This window comes from Eschrichtius robustus, chromosome 1 (genome assembly GCF_028021215.1).
Source record: "Eschrichtius robustus isolate mEscRob2 chromosome 1, mEscRob2.pri, whole genome shotgun sequence".
In the NCBI taxonomy this organism is placed as follows: Eukaryota; Metazoa; Chordata; class Mammalia; order Artiodactyla; family Eschrichtiidae; genus Eschrichtius; species Eschrichtius robustus.
The window spans coordinates 28,599,904-28,617,768 of record NC_090824.1 but is presented as its reverse complement, the minus strand read 5'-3'; the positions used below and the strand labels follow the sequence as shown (position 1 = coordinate 28,617,768).

General features: G+C 39.9%; 1 protein-coding gene across 3 annotated transcripts in view; it reads left to right on the top strand.

The window, feature by feature from the left end:
- Positions 1-17,865, top strand: part of ZNF410 (zinc finger protein 410) — a 39,085-nt gene that overhangs the window by 16,394 nt on the left and 4,826 nt on the right. The window contains exons 4-11 of one of the 3 annotated variants that reach the window (XM_068542778.1): positions 1,506-1,724; positions 2,963-3,154; positions 6,448-6,598; positions 7,088-7,215; positions 12,177-12,266; positions 14,731-14,856; positions 15,591-15,731; positions 17,103-17,230. In XM_068542778.1, the coding sequence (XP_068398879.1) occupies positions 1,506-1,724; positions 2,963-3,154; positions 6,448-6,598; positions 7,088-7,215; positions 12,177-12,266; positions 14,731-14,856; positions 15,591-15,731; positions 17,103-17,230 (1,175 nt within the window). Of the gene's footprint in view, positions 1-1,505; positions 1,725-2,962; positions 3,155-6,447; positions 6,599-7,087; positions 7,270-12,176; positions 12,267-14,730; positions 14,857-15,590; positions 15,732-17,102; positions 17,231-17,865 lie in introns of all 3 variants that reach the window. The other 2 variants (XM_068542770.1, XM_068542788.1) reach the window with 2 other exon arrangements.

Sequence of the window (17,865 nt, the reverse complement as noted above, 5' to 3'; positions counted from 1 at the left end):
AATAGTAAATGAAAACCCATGTACTCACTTCCCAGCTCATGAAACGTAGTATTACAAACACAAATGTATCTGTACATACCTCCCTAACCTCATTCCCCTTCCTCCCAAATATGTGTGAATCATTCCATGCATGACCTACATATTTTCTTTTTAGTTGGGATATGTGATAGACACAGAAAAGCACAAAACTATATGGATATACCTTTTGAAGAATTATTATAAAAGAGATAGCACCACCCAATCAAGAAGTAGAACGTTGCCAGCTTCCAGGCCCTCCATGGGTTCCTCCATGATAAAAGCAACCTCTTTTCTTCCATAGGTCACCACTGCCCTCAATTTTTTGAAAATTCGTTCTTTGTTTTCCAAGTTTAATCACCCAAGTCTAATTTTAGCTGATTTTGGACTTTAAATGAGTGGAATCATATGAGTGTATCTTGTTGTACCTTTTATGTTTGTGAGATTCATCCTTGTGTGTAGCTCTGGTTTGTTTGGTTTCATTGCTGTGTGGTATTCTGTTATATGAGTGTACCACAACCTCTTTTTCCATGCCACTGCTGATGAATATGTAGTTATTTTCCAGTGTTGTATTATGACAAACAGTGCTGCTATGAACTTTAAGAACAGTTTTTTTGTGGTAAAGTGTATATAAAATTTACCGTTTTAACCAGTTAAATTTACCATTTAACCAGTTGTGTGGCGTTAAATTCATTCACTTTGTTGTACAACTTCATTAGGCTTTGGAATGGCAGTGCTGTCCCTAGGCTTCCACTTTATTTCTATAATCTTACCTGTTATCTCCTTGAAAGAAGAAAATAATGTAACCTGCCTTCTATAAAGATGAATGAAACCCCTGAAAGCATCGGATGCTTTAGCACTGTAGTGCAATTCTTCATTATATTGCAACTAAAACCTTTGGAAATTCATCCCCTCCCTTAGAATAAAGTTCTAGAAGCAAGTCTTCTGAATTATTTCTTTACATCTGGTGTAAACCCAGAACCATAATGAAACACACTCATGATTCTATACAATTTCAGTTATATCCCAGGCTGTGATTTTTCCCCTAATGACTCACCAGAACTGTCACATACATGTTATAAAAATTAGAGAGAGGTATCTTTTCCCAAGAAAAATAGTTTAAAATTTAGATCCTGTTCTTGAGTTCGTATTCATTGTGTAACTGTATTTTTCAAGGGAAATATACTGATTTGGGGCCTCAAAAGGACAAAAGTCTATAATGTCCAAATGTGGATGGTTTGTTATTAGTTACCACCGACCATCAGAGGAGTCTGCCCCTCACATTTTGGTTGACACCCTTCAGCTGCCTTTCACTCTCTCTTCTTTTCTGAGGCAGATTTAGTATTTATAAAATGAAAATGCTGTCTGCTCCTGTAAGGGTGTTAGATACCACTAAGGGATGTTACAAGGGTGTTAGGTACCATATATCAAAATGGTGAACTCCTTGGTGATAGGTGCTACATAAAGCTGTGGTATTTTCCCTTTACTAGATGATACTCCAAATCATACTAACTCCTCCAAGGAGGTTCCTTCCTCGGCTGTGTTGAGAAGCCTTCAGGTGAATGTGGGTCCAGACGGAGAAGAGACGAGGGCTCAGACTGTACAGAAGTCTCCGGAGTTTTTGTCCACTCCAGAGTCTCCTAGCTTGTTGCAAGATCTACAGCCAAGTGATAGCACTTCTTTTATTCTTCTTAACCTAACAAGAGCAGGTATTCTTTACCCTTTTCTGACTTCTGCTCATGCTTAAGAAAAAAAACTGGGGAGCAGGGAATAGTTAACTTAGTCATACTTAAAGTGGAAAGAAACTATTATTTTATTATTTTGGAGAATTGGTGTCGTTTGGTGATCAATTGGATATGTAGAGGGAGAAGGCAGACTCTAAGATGACTCAAAAATTTTTTGTTTGGGAAATTTAAAGTGTTGTCATTCACCAAGATAGTGCACACAGGAAGAACAGGGCTGCGGGAGAATGATTAGTTCCTGTTGATATTGAGATTTCACAGGGACATTTAGGAGGAGGTGTCCTTTAGAGAGTTAGAAACAGGAATCCAGAGTTCTAGAGAGGTCTGGTGTGAAATAAGTAGTTTTAGTGCTTATCAGCATTCAGGAAGTGTATGAAACAATGAGCATGGATTATTTGATTCAGGAGTAGTCTGGAGCATAAAGAGAAAAGAAGGCAAATCTGGGACCCTGAAAAAAAATTTTAAGAGGGTAACAGAAGAATGGGAAGCAGCTTCTAGAGAGAGGGATCTCAAGAAAACAGAATGAGAATGATGTGCGGGGAGCCAAGGAAGGAAACGTTTTAAAGAAGAAAAGGTACAGAATCATGCCAAATACCACATACTGGGCCAGTGAGATGAGGACTGGGAAGTGTATGTCCGGCAAACTTAGCAAGAGCAATTGTTATTGAGGTAGTAGAGGTGGAGCTTAGGGTTAAAGAGATAGGGAATGGACAGCAGGTGAGAAAGTAGATACACAAGTTAGAAGTTAAGAAACTTCAAGAAACATGACTTTGAAGGAACAGGTGAGAAGGTGATATTTAGAGACATACTTGGGATTTTTCTATTCTTTAAAAAAAAAGATGGGAGAGACTTGAGCTTGGACAGATTGAAAGGCTGAAAGGGAATCTGTAAGGTGGCCACTAAGGAGGAATGGGTTGAAGTTGGGAGAGAGGAGAAAACTAAAAGATAGGATTGGGATCCTAGAGGTGAGGGTTAGCCTGGTTGCTGGGAAAGACCGTTTTGCCTCTGAAACAGGAGTAGGTAAGATAAAGAGCAGCCTGTCAGCTGGGAGTGGAAAGGTGATAACCTAATCTTGTATGAGAACAGAAGCTTGAGGGGAGAGGTGAAAGTCTGGAATAGCTGATCAGGACACAGAGTTTCTGAGCCAGGGCCAATCAAAGGATTACTTGATGGCTAACTTTCATATATCCTCTTGTTTCTTCCAGGTCTGGGCTCTTCAGCTGAACACTTAGTATTTGTACAAGATGAGGCAGAGGATTCAGGGAATGATTTCCTCTCCAGTGAGAGCACAGACAGTAGCATTCCATGGTTCCTCCGGGTTCAGGAGTTGGCCCATGACAGTTTGATTGCTGCTACTCGTGCACAACTGGCAAAGAATGCGAAAACCAGCAGCAATGGTGAGACCCGTGTGGTGTTTTCCTTTCTGGTATTCTGTGCAGAGATTTTGGTAATACAATGGCTATATTTTGAGTTGCATATAATCCAAATTACTTTATTGGTAAGAGCAGAAGGCTAGAAATGTGTAAATTGTTTTTCTTATTTTCTAAAAAATAACTCAGCCATGCCAGATTCATGTGCAGAATCAACTAAACTAGCACTCTCAATTGTCAGCTTTAAATAATACTGAACCCCTTTTAAAGGAAAAAAATTTTTTGCACATCTTGGTGTTATCTTGAATTGTTTTTATTGTGATGGTCCTTATACTTAGAGCTTTTACACCATTATGAAAGTAAAACAGTTTTATCAATTAATAGAAATAAAACTACAAAACCAATAAAAATAAAATTAATTTTAAGTCAGTGTGGCAGATGATAATGTTTTGCTGAAACTAAATTGCTGCTCATGGCGATTTAGCAATTAGCAGCTACCATAGTGCTGCTTTTTTGGGGGTTGGGGGTGGGCAGGGCAGGGCAGGGAGGGTGGAACCGATTCACCAGAAGACCTAAATATCCAAATAGGGTATAGTGTGGTTTCTTTTGAGTTCAGCATGCCTGTACTATTTACTCTGTGCCACTTTTTTTCTATCCAGTAATTTTCAAAGTGTGGTCCCTGGATCATCAGCATCACCAGTAATTTAGAAATGCAAATTATCAGGTCTCATCTTACTGAATCAGAAACTTGGAAGTTTTTAGTAAGCCCTCATTGTGGTTATGATGCATGTTAAAGCTTGGGGAACATCGCTCTATTCACACCACTCCTAAACCACTGCAAAACCTTTGCTTGTGTAGCATGCCATAATATTTTTTGTTTTAGGTCTGTCTCTGTATTTTCTCATTAACCTGTGACAATTAAGGTAATACAAAAAATTATTGAGATAAGGTACATAGTGTCATTACCACAAACATACTATCACTTCCATCTAAGTTGAAATACAGAAATATTTTAATTTTGTGTGTGATGCTGTATATCAGGAGTCAGCAAAGGACCAAATAACCACCTGTTTTGTAAATAAAGTTATATTGGAACACAGGCATGCCCTTTAATTACTAATTGTCTATGGCTGATCCTGTGGCAAAGTTGAGTAGTTGTGACAGAGACCATATGGCCCTCAAAGCCAAAAATATCTGCTCTTTGCCCCTTTACAGGAAAAGTTTACTGACCTGCTCTATACAGTACTACTTTCACTGGAAATTATATCCCAAATGCAAAGACCTTGCCCACGTAACTGTAGGATCTTTAACGTGTTTACAGTGTTATTCAACATGTACCATATAAGGTGTTGAGTTTCTTTGTCTCTCTTGCTCTCTCTTTTCTTGGGGGGTGAGGGAGGGGGAAACCATTTCATCAGATGACCTCTAAATATCCAAAACTATCATTGGCTGAGGTCATTTTAAGCTAATCTGTCTTCTGCAAACAGTGCTTTGTTTTCAAAAACAAAGTAATTTAGGGAGCACTTTGAGAAATTTTATAATGACTCAAAATACAAGACAGGTCCCTCTTTTCTGAAGGATTTTTTCCCCCCCGTTATATGATTATATCAATGTTCTCATTGTATTGATATCTACAAAATTGAATGCATGAAGCCCCAACTGTTATCAGTTTATACTTTTTTTTTTTTTTTAAATTTCATTTATTTTTTGGCTGCATTGGGTCTTGGTTGCTGCGCGCAGGCTTTCTCTAGTTGCAGCGAGCGGGGGCTACTACTCTTTGTTGCGGTGCGCGGGCTTCTTATTGCGGTGGCTTCTCTTGTTGCATAGCATGGGCTCTAGGCGCACGGGCTTCAGTGGTTGCAGCACGTGGGCTCAGTAGTTGCGGCATGTGGGTCCTAGAGCGCAGGCTCAGTAGTTGTGGCACACGGGCTTAGTTGTTCTGTGGCATGTGGGATCTTCCCAGACCAGGGCTCGAACCCGTGTCCCCCACATTGGCAGGCGTATTCTTAACCACTGCGCCACCAGGGAAGTCCTGTCACTGGTTTAAATCTCTGGATTAGCATGGGTTTCTACAGACCTTTCATTAGAAATTAATTAGCTGGAGCTCTTGAGTTAGTGGGAAATTTTCCTTACAGTATATACACTTCTGTGCTGTTTAAAATTTACCCATGTTTCAATTAAACAAACAAAAAAACTATGTGGGACAATATTTAAAAAGAACAAGTTAATTAATATTAACTAGCAAAAGGCATCTTAGGTTCCGCTCTGACCTTGGAGCAATTAGTTTTATGATTAGCGTTTGGTGAAGTACAGCAAGGAGAATGTAGGGCAGGAAGAAAGTAAGGTTAACAGATGGGACAGAAACTGCCTTTGACCAACTGTCAGGTTCCCGGGAGTGTGATAGGTATAACATATTATCCTACTCTTGGCTTTTGAGAGGGAAATTTGGAAATATGAATCTTATTCCTAAGGTATATGTAGTGGAAAGATAAACTCCATATGTTTATAACAATTAAGTGGTTGTGAATGTTTTTCTCTATTGATGTCCAACTATGAATTGAAGAAAATGAAAGAAAGGGTGCACCACCTGCTAATCCGGAATTTATTTAAAGATTCAGTTAACTGATTTCGTTTAAATTTAAGGAGGTCACTGCACCATATGCTCCTCTCCTCCCCTCCTTTTATTCTGTTGAACAAAAAACTTGAGCAGGTATTATCTCTAACTTTTAAAAATGTGGTAAGAAATTTGAAAATGAGCTGAGTTTTTGCATTCTTAGATATTTTGTAACTAAGGAGGGGTGGTACAGGAAATTAGAAGGTGATTCTTATTCTCTAGAACGATAGAAACAGCCAAATTGACTTCAGAAGATAGAAATCTAAGAATGGCCATCTACAAAAGAAATTACTACTGTAAGTTCACAACTAAGCCAGACTGGCTGCTTCTCCTTAAAATACAAGTTTTTATTACCTAGAGCTTTAAGTCATCTTCTGTTGGACCCCACTCCTGGTGTTGACATACCTGCTTCCTTACCAATCTGTAATGCAAAATAGGTTGAACTCTGCTTTTTGATATGAAACCATTTTGGATATTTCTTACATTTGCCAAAGAGGCCTAGTCTTGTGGCTTTTTGTAGTTCTGTGGATTAAGTAAGGGGATGGGGATATAGAGCCCTCTCACTTCTGTTAAATGAATGCAAAGAGAGCTGGGGAAGATGAAGATCGATATGTGATTAATGATCACTAGGAGAGGCTTTATTGTTTGAACCAAAGTATCTGAGTGGAATCCTTCCCTAGATTACAAATATGTGACTCTGTTACAGGAGAAAATGTCCACCTTGGTTCTGGTGATGGGCAACCGAAAGATTCTGGGCCCCTTCCTCAAATGGAGAAGAAGCTCAAGTGTACAGTTGAAGGCTGTGACCGGACGTTTGTGTGGCCAGCTCACTTTAAGTACCACCTCAAAACTCATCGGTGAGCAAACCTGAGATTCCATACTTGGAGCTTAAGAAAGTTGATGCTTCTGAAGGAACTTGACAGAAGTCCCCCCACTTGACAGATTAAAGGAAAGCAGGGGCTCCAGCTGACTTGTGGTTAAGATGTCTTTTGTTCTTTAATAGAAACATTTGCATTGTCTCATTTACCTTGTTCTTCACAAATATTTAATAAAACATTTGGCGCCTAAATATCTTAGAGCAAGAGTTCTCAAATCTCATCATAAAACATAATGTCTTGGAGAACTCAAAAATTATACATAAGCTTAAGCCCCACTCTAAACCTGTGAAATCAGTATTTCAAGAAGTAGGGCATCTGTAGTTTTAACAAACTTCAGGTGATCCTGATACATCTAGATTTGGGATTTACTGTCTGCCTTGAGAGTCAGTAGGAGCTTTGACTTGTCCTCTCTAGCAAAGAGCATTTTCAGGCATTGTTGCATATGTGATTTTTTTTTTTTTTCCCCAGAAACGACCGCTCCTTTATCTGCCCTGCAGCAGGTTGTGGGAAAAGCTTCTATGTACTGCAGAGGCTGAAGGTGCACATGAGGACCCACAATGGGGAGAAGCCCTTTATGTGCCCCGAGTCTAACTGTGGTAAGCAGTTCACTACAGCTGGAAACCTGAAGAACCACCTGCGCATCCACACAGGTGTGTGCCACCCCAGCATTCCCGCAGGCCGTCTACTGCTTGGCTCGGGGCCTGCTGGCTGTCCTTAGGAGACGAAGGTTGGGGTTGTTGCTAGAACTCTGAGGATGAAATTTCTTTTTTTCAAATGCCTCATGGCACTTTTCAGTTCTTTCAGTGACATTTATTGTCACCTCTGTGTGAGAATGGACAGTTTGAGTTCTGTCTCTGGTAGCCTTAAGTAGGAAGGGATATAAGACCGTCACTGATAACAATGATATGATCATATATGGACAGAAATGAGCCTTTCCAAATATCTTCGAACTTAACACAGTTGTAGTTTTGGTCATTACCATTTATTGAGTTACACAAACCACACAGATTCTGTTCTAGGCACTAAATGGGGGGTAAGGTGAGGGGAAATACAAAAGCTAAGATTAATCCCCGACTTTGAGTTTACTTTCTTGTTAAGAGCCTCACGACCTGAGAAACAGATTGGAGAAGTGACTTGTCCTGAGTCAAACAGCATGTTAATATCAACGGAGCGAAAGAAAGATATCCTGATTTCTTAATATAAAAGCTTAAGGGTGACTTTCCAAGCCACTTGGCCCAGCTGTGCTAAGTCTCTTGCCAGAGCTTAATCACTGAACCCAGACTACTACCGTAGGATGTGTAACTATTCTTCCCACTTTCTCTTTCTCTTCCTTGTTTATCCTTGCATTGCTAAAATGACAGCAGGTACAAATAAATGGCATTTAAAAAGTGAAACCCAAGCTGAAGCCACCTTTGTTCTACGCATGTCCCTATGATTCCCTCTAGATTGACATTACCACTGGATATATTTTAGGGCAGAATAGCTCTGTTCTCAGCTCTTTCTTTCTTTCTTTCTATTTATTTATTATTTAATTTTTGGCCGTGTTGGGTCTTTGTTGCTGCACTTGGGCTTGCTTTAGTTGTGGCGTGCGGGGGCTACTCTTAGTTGTGGTGCACGGGCTTCTCATTGCGGTGGCTTCTCTTGTTGCAGAGCATGGGCTCTAGGTGTGTGGGCTTCAGTAGTTGTGGCACGTGGGCTCAGTTGCTCCTCAGCATGTGGGATCTTCCCAGAACAGGGCTCGAACCTGTGTCCCCTGCCTTGGCGGGCGGATTCTCAACCACTGTGCCACCAGGGAAGCCCCTCAGCTCTTTCTTGAAAGAGTATTCTTGCTCCAAGAAAGCAGTTTGAATAAAAGAACAGGAAAAACATCTAGCTGAATAGTTAAGGAAAGTAGTAGAATTCACTGTGCCTTATTAAATTCAGTAACCTCTTCATCCTTGTGCCACTTGTCATCTTTGTAGCATTTGATAAAAGTGAACATATTTTAAAATGCTTTCTTTTATTCAGAGTGTGACCTGATTTTCTCTCTTCATTCTGACTCTTGCTAGCTCTGCCTTGTTAATCTAATTGTTGACCAATTTCAGAATTTTGGGTTTCTCCCATTTTACTCGATGTGCTGTCTCATTGCAGTCTCAGGCTTCAATTTAATCATTTCTTCCTGGATGTCTCACAGATCTGAATCTCAATAATTAATATAATAATAAAAGTTAGGACTTCCCTGGTGGTGCAGTGGTTGAGAATCTACCTGCCAATGTAGGGGACACGGGTTCGAGCCCTGGTCCGGGAGGATCCCACATGCCGCGGAGCAACTAAGCCCGTGCACCGCAACTACTGAGCCTTCGCTCTAGAGCCCGTGAGCCACAACTACTGAAGCCTACACGCCTAGAGCCCGTGCTCCAGAACAAGAGAAGCCACCGCAATGAGAAGCCCGCGCACCACAATGAAGAGTAGCCCCTGCTCACCGCAACTAGAGAAAGCCCGCGTGCAGCAACAAAGACCCAACGCAGCCAAAAATAAATAAATTTTAAAAATAATAATAAAAAGCATTTATTAAGGCAATTTAATATGTACCAAGCACATATACATTATCTCATTTAATCTTCAAGGTACCTTTATGCTTTAGATACTGAGTTTATTGATGGAGAAACAGAAGGTTAGAGGGTTAAGTAACTTGCCCAACATTATGCAGCTAGGAAATGGTAGAACTGGCATTTGAATTCTGATCTGACTCCAGAGCTCTTGCAAGGATTTTATTTTCAAGTGCTGACAACTCATTTTATCTCAAATGTCAAAATTGACCTCAGATCTTTATTAGTAGTAACAGTAGTAATTAAAGCTGCCAATTTTAGTGGCTTACTATGAGGACTTACTGTGTGCCAGGCACTATGCTTAAATATATTTTACTTGTATCATTTCATCTAATCCTCAAAATAATCTTTTGAGGTTGTACTATGTTAATTTTATAGATAAAAAAACTGATTCTCATAGGTTTTAAATATCTTCCCCATACTGGTAAGTGGTAGTGCCAAGACTTGAACTCAGGGCTAACTGGCTCATGCTCAACCATTATGTAGCATTGCCTCTTGACTCCTCCTCTTCTTTATCGCAGCAAAATCACCATCCTCTCAGTTTCCAAATAGGAAGGCCATCTAACTTAAGGCAGCTTGATGAGATTCCTGCCACTAGATTCTGATGAATCTTTTTTGAAATCTTTTTCTGAGGTTCTTGAGTTCATCTTGTTAAACATTTAACCTTATTTATTAACTGCAATTTTCTGTTTTCCTGATGTTTATTCTATCATATGTATGAATATATTGTTCATTCATTTGGTGACTTTTGGAGTGCCTGGCATTCTGGGGTTAGTGTGAGTATACAGATACGCTTTCCAAAAAGTTACAGACCACTGGAAAATCACAAACATTAAACTGTGTGGTATAGTCTGAAAGAACAGTATCATCTAGAGCTGTGCTCCTCCCTCCTTCAGGGCCCAGCTCTTGTATTGTCAGCATGCCAGCCTTACTTGCTGAGTTTCTGTTTTTCTCCTTTACTGTCTCACACTGTCACACTCATAACAGTTCTGACACCAAATGTGTTTTCCCACACCAAGCAAGTCTCTGTGACACCAGGTGGGTGTCTATAATTTAACTGAATTCTGACACTATCTGGAAACAGCGTCAGATCCCACAGGTTAAGGGCTCAGCCCCACAAGACTGCCACCTACTTCAGATGTCTATTGCAAGTAGCAAGTCCCCAGGTTACTCACAACCTCTGTCTGACTTGGCTACCAGTTGGAGTTCCCATGACCCCGCCCCAGATTCAATTATTTGCTAGAACAGCTCACAGAACTCAGGGAAACATGTTTACCAGTTTATTATGTAATAAAGGATATGATAAAGGATACGGGTGAGCAGCCAGACAAAGAGATACACAGGGTGAAGTCTGGAACAGTCCCAAGCACGGGAGCTTCTGTCCCTGTGGAGTTGGGGTGTGCCACTCTCTTGGCACATAGACATGTTCACCAGCCCAGAGGCTCTCTGAACCCTGTACTTTTGGAATTTTTATGGAGGTTTCATCACATAGGCATGATTGATGATTAATCCATTTCCAGGCCCTCTCTCCTCTGGAAAATGGGGGTAGGGCTGAAAATCTCAAGCTTCTAATCATGGCTTGGTCTTTCTGGTGACTTGCCCCCATCCAGGAGCCCACCAAGAGTCACCTCATTAGAAGAGACACTGCTGTCACCCAGTAAATTCTAAGGGGTTAGGAACTCTGTGTCAGGAATCACTGTCAAAGACCAAATATTAGAACAACAGATTATCCTAGTGCTCATGTCACTTAAAAAATTACAAGGGGTTCAGGAGCTCTGCATCAGGAGCTAGGATCCAAGATTAAATGTTAGAACAAAAAATTCTCTTAGCACCCCTGTGTACAAGGGTTTTGAAGCTGTGTGTCAGGAAACTGGGGCAAAGACCAGTATATATACTTATTTCACACTTGTCGTTTTCTGAACTTGCTTTGGGCGCTCTCAGTTTCAAGGCTGTGCTCATACTAGTCCTTATGCCTGAAATTTCCTTTCATCCTTGTCATCTTTAAAGAGCAGCTTAAATTCAGCTTCTTTAAAAAGAGAAGTTACCACAGTAAGAATTCCTCCCCTTTATAATTGCATATACCACTTTTTTATACCAGAATTAAAGTCATTTATGAATACGTTTATCTCTCACTAGGTTGTGACCCTTGGGAGATATGGACTGCATCTCTGATTTTTTTCACTTTTTATTTTGAAACAACTATAGACTCATGAGAAGTCACAAAGAGTACAAAGAGTTCTGTATGTGCTTCACCCAGCTTCCACTCAGAAGTGACATCTTATGTAGTCATAGTACAATATCAAAACCAGAAAGTCAACAGTACTGTCAGTTAGTCTACAGACCTCATTCAGTTTTCACCATGCATCTTTGATTTTTAAAATAACAAAGTAATACTGTAGAAAATGAAAATTACGGAAAAGCACAAGAAGAAAATAAATCATAATACCACTATCAGGATATAACTACTGTTAACACATTGTGAGATTTTTCTGTGTACCTCTCACTAAACAGCTGTTTTTATTTGTTTGCTTTTATAAGATGGGATTATGTAATACCTATTTTATAACCTTTAAAAATCTGTACTCTTAAATGGATCTAGAAACTCAACCTTAAAGAGAATTGATGTAAGGTAAAAATCCTGAGAGCGTATACACTGTTTTCCTGATATCCTCAGAAGGGATGGGATCACCAAAGAAGGTAGCGCAGTGCAGCTGGGGCTCAGCCCGTGAGGAGGGAGAAGGAAGTATTATGCTCAGAGGCAGCTACTCTAAAGAAAAGGGCAGGGCTGTCTGCAGGGCTGTGTACTAGGAGATCACTGAGAGGTGACACCTGCTGGATAGTCCGGTTGAAATTATATAGCATGAATTCAGGAAATCAGAGTAAGTCGTTGGAAACAGGAAAAGATTGATGGGAAAAGAGAATAATAGTTCATCAGAAGACTGAGTCTTTATCTTATTTTCTGTCTCCAGGAGAGAAGCCTTTCCTTTGTGAAGCCCAAGGATGTGGCCGTTCCTTTGCTGAGTATTCTAGCCTTCGAAAACATTTGGTGGTTCACTCAGGTACTAGAACCTGTGCCATTCATAGATTTCAGGGAAGATGGAGAGCCAAAAGGGTAAAAGGTTAGGGTAGTGGTATAAAGAAATCTAAAGAGAAACAAACTGTTCACTGTAAAGTTTCCTCCCTATCCTGACAAAATCAGAAATCGAGGCCCTTGATGCTTGCATTCAAAGGGCCATATAATCAAGGAGAAAATATCTAATTATTATTATTTTCAGCTGAGCCATTGAACTGCTTTCTAATTGAGACCTTTTTCTGAGGGAATCAACAAATTTATTTGGCACTACACTGGGTACTTTATAAGTTACGTCAGATATGGTCCATGGAGTTATTCAGAGCAGAGACTTGCCAAGGCAGAAGTGAACTCAAAGTGGAGAGAGATTCTAAAATGGAATCTGGTAATTGTTCAAATGGCTAGCCATGGGAAGCAAAGGGAAGCCAGAATGGGAGGAGTGGGGAGAAGGAACCAGAAGTTATTTATCATGAAGACAGCAAAACAGTTCAGTGGGAGCAAGGGAGTTGGAGAGGTATAATCAGTCAGGGATGTGAATTTCAAAGCTGAGATCCTAGGGGTAGAGCAGTTTTTTAATATGATGACAGATTCTAAGCAGAGATAGCAAACTGATAGCCTGTGGGTTAGATGTGGACTTCCAGATGTGTTTTGCTTGGCTTGTAGAGTGTTTTCATTTTACTGTTCTTTATTTTATTATGTAAAATTTTGTCAAACATACATAAAAGTAGAGAAGAATACTTTTTTACATAACAGTAATGCTGTTATCATATCTATCAAAATTAACAATAACTCCTTGGTTTTATCTGAGATTCACTCCATGTTTAATTTTTTTCCAATTGTCTCAAAAATGTCTTTTAAAGTGGCTTTGTTTAAATCAGGATCCAACAAGGTCCACTCGTTGCACTTGGCTAGTAAGTCTTCTTGAATCTAGACCTATCTGTACTTTTTGTTTTTCATGCTATAGACTTATTGCACAACAGAGTCAGTTGGTCCTGTAGCTCATCCCACGTTCTGGATTTGTTGGTTTGCCTCCTTTTCTGTCATTTAACTTGTTCCCCTGTATTTCCTAAAAGCTTCAAAGGTTCAAAGATTTTGGCAAGGTTTTGTTATAGGTGGTTGTATTTCATTTTGCATCACATCAAGAGGCATACAGAGCTTAGTTGTCAAAATTGATCAGTTGGTTCAGGTGGTAACACGCTGATCCCCACATTGTAATGTTCCCTAGCAGCCTTATGGTTTCATCTCTGAATAACGCCTGAATTCGTTATTTCAGCAGGGTTGTAAAATGTTATTTTTCTAATTCTATTACTCATTCACATTTGTTAGCCGGAATTCTTCTGTATAATGGGTCTCTATCAACTAGGGCTATTTGGTAATTTGTACACGAAAGGCAGGATAAATGTGTAGTTCTTTTAACTGTGAGTTTTCAGAGTAAGAAATTGGTACTCTGGTTACTTCTAGTAGTGTCACTTTCACTGCTTTTTTTCTCTCTCTCTCTCATTAGTATTATCTTGAATTCATGTGTTTCTACATATTCACTGTATTTCAATCCATTATAGTTATTTTTTAACAGCTTTTGGACCTATAATGCACATACCTTAAAGTTCACCCATTGTAAGTATACACATCAGTGATTTTTAGAAAATATATAGGATTGTACAATCACCACCACAATCCAGTTTTAGAACACTTGCATCACACCAAAAGTTCCTTTGTGCCCCTTTGCTGTTAGTTCCTGCTCCCACCCCCAGATCCAGGCAGTCATTGACCAGCTTTCTGTCTCTATATATTCTGCCTCTTCTGGAAATTTTCTGGTCATTTCACTTAGTTTTGCTATCTACTAGTCCCCTGTAGGCATAAGGGTTTTTTTTGTTTTTGTTTTTGTTCTTTGGCGTAAGATTTTGACCCCGCTCTAAGTGTGGTTGTCTGGGTAGGTGGGATAGAAGTTGAGGGTTTCAGACTTGAGGACCTAAGGGATAGTTCAGATCATTGTGTAGAAGAACCACCAGTGTGAACGTTGAAGACTGAGAGTTGTGGCAGGAAACGGGATAAAGGTATATTATGAACCCAGGGTTGGAATCCTTGAGGCTAGTGCATGTCCTTGAGGTCCATGGAAGACTGTATCTGAAAAGGGAAGTAAGTATTCTGTGTGTCTACCATGATCTTATACCAGAGAAGTTGTTTTGTGGAAGCAGCAGTACAGTTGGTCAAGAGAGTACTGGAGGCTGGGAGCAGTGAGTGTGCTAAGCCCTCCTGGTGTACTTTCCAGCCTTCCCCTGTGTACTGAAGGTGGAGAGGCTGGGGGAAGGTGCGAAATGGGAGAAGGAGTAGCCTCTTAATGTTTAGTTTAACATCCTCTGGGCTTCTCCATCTAGGGCTTGAGTCCATTCTCTTGCTGTCAGAAATGTACCTGTCTTTTTGGCTCCCCTGTCTTAACCTGGTCTGTGTTTCAGGAGAGAAGCCACATCAGTGTCAAGTCTGTGGGAAGACCTTCTCTCAGAGTGGGAGCAGGAATGTGCACATGAGAAAGCATCACTTGCAGATGGGAGCAGCTGGGAGTCAAGAGCAGGAACAAACTGGTAAGGAGAAGAGGGTATAGTGGAGGGCTATATTTTGGGGGTTCCAAAAGCCAAACAACTGGCCTGTCTGATGTGGAAATTTTCTGATTCTATTTTGGGTAGAGAGATTGGTCTCATTTGATGGACTAGTGGTTTCCAAATGTAACTGTACAGTAAAATCGTTTGCAAGCTTTTAAAACATATATTGTGTATTGCTTGTCCACCCCTCTCCCCCAGCAAAACAAAACAAAGTAAAATCCCGGAGTCTATAGTTTTGAAAGTTCCTCTAGTGAGTTTGATGGTAACTAGTGCTGATCCATGAACCATCATTTGATTGTCACTGTGATGAAGATTTCTGTATGACAAGAGTTTAAGCATTTTTTACTTATCAGTCATGACCCCCTTTTTACCCTAGCTTAAATTTGATAATACGTTTTTATTATTATTCCTTTCCATGTCTTTCATTAATCAATTATTTTATTCTAAATACTCCTTTCTAAGGATGCACCCATCCCATTTTATATGTTTGTTATCCAGATGCTGATCACAAGCAAGGGTATTTATCCATGAGGCTCAAACTCTTCCCTTCTAGGTTTATTTTTGCTTCCCAAAAGTAAGTGAAATAGAGGAGGTGGCATCCAAGATACAGGTTAACTTTTAGTTCTGAAAAAAAAAGCCAGCTTCTCGTGAAGGAAAATGGGGACCAGGCACAGCCTTGACTGCTGTATGTCTCTCACATCCTATTCTCTGTGCAGCTGAGCCACTAATGGGCAGTAGTTTGCTTGAAGAGGCTTCAGTAACCAGTAAAAACCTGGTGTCTATGAATTCTCAGCCCAGCCTTGGTGGAGAGTCCTTGAACCTACCAAATACCAATTCTATCCTAGGAGTTGATGATGGTAAGACTTTCAACTCTCCTTTATTTGGGGAAAATGGGCTGCAACTAGGGACTAAGGAATGGGGTTGTCTCCAAAATGGAGGTTTTAATTAAGTTCATTTCTTGTGAGTAGAAATGGTATGATTGAGTAGCATTTGTGTTGTCTCTGGAGTAGATAAGTGAATATTTTAAAAAGTTTTTTCATTGAAAAGATAATGTTGCAAAAGAATAAAGAGAAAAAGTTTTAAGAAGAAAATTATCCGTAATCCTAGCATCCTAGCCCAACTATTTCTATCTTTCCTATTGCAGTTATGGAAGAACTTAACTTTTAAAATATTTAAACAGAACATAACCAGGTTTTACAGAGGAGAATTAAAGCAATTTCTCCATACCTTCAAAAGCCATATCTTCTGGAGAAAAGAAAGGGCTCTCTAGGAAACAGTTGCTCCTCTCTGGTATAGAAATTTCACCCAAGTTACACAGGCCAGGCCCTCTTCTCTGAAAAACTTAACAGGTGAGGTCAGCATGCATTTATTCAGTGCCTATTGTGTACCTGGCACCATGGGAAAGAAAAGTAGAAGACAGGGACCTTAAAATCTAGTTGAGAAGTCAAAACTTACATATGGGAAACAACATTGAGTGAGAAGAAGATAGTGTATAAGCAAACGTTAAGTTATGTGGTATCCTGGAAGAGCAATATAAGCTAGAAAGCCCCTAGAAGATACTCTTAATTTATTTGAGAGCTAAGTGGTTTATGTGTAAGCAATTTCCAGAAGATCTTCGTGGTGATTCTGCTGATGAACATTTAATAAGTCTGAGATCCTTTGTTTTCGTTACTCATATGGCAGTCAGTCAGTTTTGGGTATAAAGACCATGTTTGTGTAACTTATATATGGAGCCTACAAGGCCCAGAGTGTGCTTCCACAATAAGCCTCTTCTGTTTCATAAATGATACTAAGGAGAAAAGTCTCAAGGGAGGAAGAGACAGTGAGAAGGAACTTTGGAGCCAGGTTTAAGCTCTTGACTAGCACGTATTGCACTATTTCCATCACTGGTGACTGCTTTAAGGGTTGGCTCTGGTTCCCTGATTCATAAGCAATTTTAATCCAGTTAATAGTGCTAAAGCCATATTACTCTAAATTGGCATACTGAAAAATGGTCAGCTGTTATATCAAGATTTCTTGCCTTTTCTTCCCATCCCCCTTTTGTAATACTTTCCAAATTCACTGATAGTGATTATCAGGCAGGAATTAATTTGGAAGAAACACAGGAATGTGGGATTCAGTTTTTCAGGGAACAGTTTTAAGAGTTCTTCATGAGAGATTTGATAATGAAAGTAGGTAGGTAGATCTGTGGATTCACTTTGCATTGAAACATTTTTCTGCTGTTTCAGAGGTGCTTGCTGAAGGATCCCCACGTCCTCTGTCTTCAGTGCCTGATGTGACGCATCATTTGGTGACCATGCAGTCAGGGAGGCAGTCATATGAGGTGTCTGTCTTAACTGCCGTAAATCCACAGGAGGTAAAACTATCTCTTGCCCTTACTTTGTTTCTGTGGAGATTAATGTGGAGAATGATTGGGAATCTATTTCAGAGGATCTGAAAAAATTCTCCAATTTCCCTTTCCTGGAGACTTTGATTAGAATATCTTACCTTAAGCTAAGCATGAGTCCAGGTTTGAAAGGAACCTGAGTATTAGGGTCTGCTGAATTGGGAGATTGGTCATTCACAGCTGGGACTCTGAGCTCTAGTTTCCTTGATACACATGCCCTAATTAATGAGATCGGCTCCTCCTGTTCTTGCCTCACTTGCGATGAAAATGCTGCTTTTATTTTATAAAGAAAATAACATCCTGGGACAAAGTAGTCCTTGAGCAAAAAAGATAGAGACAAAATCATTAGAAATAATTATCATTCATTTTGCTAGGGCCAGTTGTCTCGGAGATACCAGGCTGAACCAACTGGGCATATGAGAATGTGTCCACTTGCTTGTTGAGTGAGAACCATCATGTAAATCAAAGGGGCTTTTAGATTGATTCTAAGCACCCCTTACTCTGTTTTTTTGGCTCTGACCCGGAAAACAGAATGAAAACCAGTTGGGCTTCTAGAATCTTAGGATATTTTATTGGCCTTGTGTCGTGGAGGTAGATGACTTCCT